We start from the raw sequence: 5,498 nt of genomic DNA, 5'->3' as shown, positions 1-5,498 counted from the left end.
TGGGGAGTAGAGGAGGGTTCCCAGGCCCCCAGCCCCTCTGTTTTCTCACCATCACCTGAGTGGAAGAGGAAGAGGAAGAGGAAGAGGGTGCCAGAGTCCTACCCCAGCCTTCCAGGGAAGCCAGCATGGTGAGGCCAGGTCAGACCACAGGGGATGAAGCTTGGGGAGCCTCTGCTGCTCTGTTAGAATAGCTGACTGTAGGGTGGGCCTTAAGTTGGACCATCATCTGGTCCTAATCCTATCTTCACAGTCCCGGGTGTCTTCTTGGTGCCCCTCAGCCTGTCCAGCCAAGTCCAGGCACAGCCACCCTAGCCCCACTGGTCACCTCTGGTCCCCTCTAGCTCTCACCTGGCTCCTGCCACCTGACTTCTTAATTAATCTCCCGAAGAAGAAAGAGCCCAGATAATGTCCAAGTCAGAGGGACCATTTTATGAACATTGTCAGGGACGTCCACCGCCTGGAAAGTGGGGACATGCGCAACACGGGCATGACCTGGAATAGGCCTTTGTCACACTCCACGTTCACAGTGATGCTCCCGCGGCAAGTGGGCCCCCCGCCAGGGTGTGTGCAGACACCCACCAGAGCCCTAAAAATGAAACAAGATGTGCAGAGATGGCCCACACCCGGGCTGGAGACACCAGAAAGCAGCAGGAGGGTCCAGAGGCCTCCCTCTGGGAGGCAGAGAGCCACGTGGGACTGGCGTGTCTGTCATCCAACTCCTGAGTGTCCCTTCAGGCCTCTGGCAGGCTGCAGAGGGTCAGGGGAAGGTTGGGACCAGTGTGGGGAAGACTCTCTCCTCCCGCCTTATCATACAGAGCGTTCTCAACGGAGATGAACCCACTGTGCGCAGAGGCTGGTGGGAAGGCCAGGGACCCAGGCCGGGGTCGGTGTGCTGGGTGGGTGGGGAGTGGCACACACCAGGGCAGGAGCTGGTCCAGGTGGACAGCCCCTGTTTCCAGAACCGCTGGGCAGAGGGTGGTATAGGGGAGATGCGGTGCAGCCAGGGGGGCTTGGCTGGTGGTCTGTGGGGAAAAGGAAGGATAGTGAGGTGGGACTCCAACTTCCCACCCAGTTGTGGACCCCTTAATACCCAGTACAGACCATCTCCCAAGCCTCACTTGAGCTCTCACCTGCATCTGGGTGCCGGCGAGGGGTGGCCGAAGCTTAGTGACAGACCTGGGGGAGAGAGAGGGCGAGTTAAAAGCACGTAGCACACTGGTGTGGGGACCAGACAGGCCTCATTCTCACCGATGCCTCCGCTGGCGCAGGAGATATGTGATGAAGATGAAACCAAACAGGAGGACCCCCGACGCCCCCAAGATCCCAGCCAGGTCTGCTCGAAGAGTGGAGGCCGGAGTCGGGCCAGGGAGCCCTGTACACAGAGGAAGACATCAGACGGGCAGGCAGGGCCAGGGTCTTCCCTGACGCCCCCACCCCCCTGGCTTCTTCTAGCCCCACCTTGGTCTGAGCTGGCCAGGGAATCCCCACAGGCACTGTGGGAGCCGTCAGGGAAGACAGTGAACTCGCAGCAGAAGGTGGCATTGGTCATGTGGCTTCTTGTCTGGGACTCCTCCACAGTGACGGTGAGGGAGACGCTGCATTGAGTTTCCCAGCGGGCCTGGTGGGCAGGGGCCCACTGCTGGACACCAAAGTCTGGGTGCAACACAGCCAGTGTGGTCCTTTTAGCACCATCAAGCCCTTCGCAGCTTATGGTCACCTGGGAGATGGGACCAGACCCCAGCAACCCACAGCGAACCAAGAAGGATGGGAGCTCGGTGGCCTCCGTCTGGACTCGTACCCACAACTCTGGGCTGCCTAAGGAGTAGGGACAGGAAGGTCAGTGGCTGGATCTCCACACTGCCTGCCTCCTCGGGTCTGTGTACTCACCTACGGAGTCACCGAAGTTCAGCAGTGCCCAGCGGAGGACCAGGGTCCAGAGCCCAGCCATGGCTCTCTCTCGTGCCGCTGGCCTTGAGGGCTGCAAGGGCACCCTGTGTTCCTGTCCTCACAGCAGGAAGTTTTCACATTTTCAGCAGGCTGATCTAGTGCAGTGGCTCCCCACAGCCCAGCCCCATTTCCTTTTCTGAGGTCTTGGAGGTAGTGAACCGAGGGTGACAAAAAAAAAAAAAAAAAAAAGTGACAGTAAACAGGGCTCACTTCCACTCTCGGCGCTGGGGACAGGGTGAGAAAGGCTGCAGAGGTGCTGAGCTCCTTCCTCAAGGGGGTGAGATGGGGGTGGTGCCTGCCTTTTCCTCAGGGACACAGCTCTGACCTCACCCTGCCCCACACAGCAAAAGGACAAGGGAGGGCTGAAGAGATGGCTTAGAGGTTAAGGTGTTTGCCTACAAAAGCCAAAGGACCTCAGTTCAATTTTCCAGGACCCACGTAAACCAGATGCACTAGGTGGTGCATGCGTCTGGAGTTCGGTTGTAGTGGCTGGAGGCCCTGGTGTGTTCATTCATTCTCTCTCTCTCTCATAAATAAATAAGTAAATAAATTGTTTAAAAAAGGACAAGGGGAGCTGGGCGTGGTGGTGCACGCCTTTAATCCCAGCACTCGGGAGGCAGAGGTAGGAGGATCACCATGAGTTCAAGGCCACCCTGAGACTCCATAGTGAATTCCAGGTCAGCCTGGGCTAGAGTGAGACCCTACCTCGAAAAATCAAAAAACAAACAAAAAAAAAAAAGGACAAGGGAATGGGGAATGGAGCAACTGGGGAAGATCCTGCACACTGAAAAGCCAGCGGGGAAGCCAGCTAAGAGCCCAGCCAGCGCTTGAGTCTGCAGCCTAACTCCTGCACTCCAACTCCATGTCCACCCGACAGCCACGGACAGAAGGTCACCCGCCCCACGCTGAGCCGCCCTTCCTCCCTCTGCACTGTGCGTGTTCGCCAAGTTCCAGTGGCTTGGGCCCTCAGTACAGTCACGTGTAGGTTTTCTTGTCTTCTTTTCCTTATAACCCATCAAGGACTTCCTGGCGGCTTCATCATGACCCTGACCAACTGACTTTTCCTTACCACATATACTCATTCAAGTCCTCATCTATCTGGAAGAGTGACAGTAAAGAAGAAATGGCCAGCTGGTCTACCTTACCGCGTGGCCTCACTGAGGCAGCCCCAGTAGATACAATACACAGGTCACCCCCTCCCTCCCTGGCTCAGCTGTTTCACCAGAGGCCAAAGCCTCAAAGGCTTTCTGCAGCCTGGTCTTCTGAGCTTCCTATCTAGCCTCCCTGGCCCTCCTACCTGGCCATCACACCTGCTTGTTAAGTTGGAGGTGACAAAGGCATCTAACCCACCAGTTATGTCAGGGAGGCCTCCACCACATTCTGTCTCCTCCCACAAGTGTTGCTGTCCCAGGCAGGTCATTTACAGAATGCTGTCTACAAACTTGTCAGGATGCTATGGCATCTGCAGTGACCATCCAGTCCTAATAGATAACCAAGAGTCTCAGCAATGGCCTCCCTGTCCAACAACTCACTGGAAGGTATCTTACCCCTGGCCCTGAAATTTCTCTAGTAACAATGTATGACTTCTGGGTGCAACCGTTCCCAAAAATGTAGGTTCCGTCTTATTTTTTTTTTTAATTTTTTTATTGTTGTTTATTTTTATTTATTTGAGAGTGATAGACAGAGAGAGAAAGAGAGAATAGGCACGCCAGGGCCTCCAGCCACTGCAAGCGAACTCCAGGCACGTGCGCCCTCTTGTGCATCTGGCTAACATGGGTCCTGGGGAATCAAGCCTCTAACCGGGGTCCTTAGGCTTCACAGGCAAGCACTTAACCGCTAAGACATCTCTCCGGCCCTCCATCTTATTATTATTATCATTATTATTTTGGCTTTTCGAGGTAGGGTCTCACTTTAGCCCAGGCTGACCTGGAATTCACTTTGTAGTCTCAGGGTGGCCTGGAACTCACGGCGATCCTCCGACCTCTGCCTCCCGAGTGTTGGGATTAAAGGCGTGTGCCACCACACCTGGCTTATTTTTTAAAAAAGTATAACTCAAACACAAATTGTTACTTTATTTTTAACAACAAAATAGTAACAGTAACAAAGTAACTTAGCCATCAGCAGAGCAAAACAAGGACAAAACTAATGAACAGGCATTAATCAGCTCAAATTAGTCATCACCTTTAAGTAGGAAAAATTATCTTGGGTCTAGTGGTTCTCAACCCTGTGTGCACATTAGAGAAATGGTGGACTGGTGTATAAAGTTTCACCATGTAAGGCCCACTTCCAGAGGATTAAATGAAATGTCTTTAATGGGGCTCACGAAAAGAGTTTTAAAGTGCTGTCTGTGTTGAAAACTACAGATCTAAAGTAGTAACAAAAATGCTCTCAAAGTAATTAAAGTCAATAAACTGATCATAAAATAAATTATTTTCCTTTTACCTTAGAAGGGGGAGAGGCAGGCACCCACTTTCCATTGCTTTGATCGCCATAGCAGTTTAACAAACATCAAATATCAAAAGTTAAAATGCTTCCCAAATTGAAATTCTCACGAGTTCAATTTACAAAGTTCTTTTAGAACAATATTAGCTTTCAGAAAGTATCTCCCACATGTTTTCTTTTTTTTGTTTTTTTTTTAAGGCATGCACCGCCATACCTAGCCTATTTTCACTTTTTTGTTTTGATTGGTTTTGTTTTTTTGGTTTTTTTGGTTTTTTGATGTAGGGTCTCACTCTGGCTCAGGCTGACCTGGAGTGCACAATGTAGTCTCAGGGTGGCCTCAAACTAACAGCGATCCTCCTACCTCTGCCTCCTGAGTGCTGGGATTAAAGACATGCGCCACCACACCTGGCTTTTGTTTTGTTTTTGAGGTAGGGTTTCACTCTCTAGCTCAGGCTGTCCTGGAATTAACTATGTAGTCTCAGGGTGGCCTAGAACTCACAACAATTCTCCTACCTCTGCCTCCCGAGTGCTGGGATTAAAGGCGTGCGCCACCACGCTTGGCTCCACATGGTAATTTTGCAGATATTCAAGTCACCTATTTGTTCAGATGAGTCAGCAGGTTACTAGAAAATATTTTAATACTAGTTCTATAAAATGACATTCACTGCATATTCCACAAACTTTTTATCAATGCAAAGATTAGACAGAGGAAGATGGGTGTGCTTCCCAGCTATTTCAACTACAAGCCTGTTACAACTGGCAGACTCCCTTCTGCAAGACCAGGGCATCTCCACAGTTAGATCTCGAACAAGACCGCCTTCATTAAAAAACATGTACAGAAAATATTTCACCTATAACTGTACCATATCCTTGATAAATCCCCACTGGGAGTTCTGTAGTAACTATAGTCACTTATTGTCAAAATAGCTTTTCCTTGTTTTTCAGGTCTAGAAACAATGTCAAGTATGGACAGTCTCTTTTTCCTTAGGTTTCTGCAAATTTAGTGAATTCTATTTCGTCGGCTGTTCTTGTCAAAACTTCATGTCAATCAGTCTCAGCCGCTCCGTTCTTGTCCTGAAGTGTGGTCTCCGCAGGCTGTCTTCACTCGC

At 51.0% G+C, this 5,498-nt stretch overlaps 1 protein-coding gene across 2 annotated transcripts; it reads right to left on the bottom strand.

Annotated features, from left to right (window-relative positions):
* Positions 1-263: 263 nt before the first annotated feature.
* On the bottom strand, positions 264-2,003 carry Pvrig (PVR related immunoglobulin domain containing). 2 transcript variants are annotated; one of them, XM_012950593.2, is made up of 5 exons: positions 1,888-2,003; positions 1,459-1,815; positions 1,249-1,372; positions 1,131-1,176; positions 264-1,022 (listed from the first exon to the last, which is right to left on the bottom strand). In XM_012950593.2, exons 1-5 carry the CDS (start codon positions 1,946-1,948, stop codon positions 732-734), a joined length of 879 nt encoding a protein of 292 aa, XP_012806047.2. In that variant the 5' UTR covers positions 1,949-2,003; the 3' UTR covers positions 264-731. The 2 variants fall into 2 exon arrangements, with proteins under 2 accessions (XP_012806047.2, XP_045000396.1); XM_045144461.1 differs by having other exon boundaries at positions 1,459-1,653; positions 1,888-1,999.
* Between the last annotated feature and the right edge of the window lie 3,495 nt (positions 2,004-5,498).

The sequence above is a fragment of the Jaculus jaculus genome, chromosome 2 (genome assembly GCF_020740685.1).
Source record: "Jaculus jaculus isolate mJacJac1 chromosome 2, mJacJac1.mat.Y.cur, whole genome shotgun sequence".
In the NCBI taxonomy this organism is placed as follows: domain Eukaryota; kingdom Metazoa; phylum Chordata; class Mammalia; order Rodentia; family Dipodidae; genus Jaculus; species Jaculus jaculus.
This window is presented reverse-complemented; position numbering and strand designations above follow the sequence as displayed.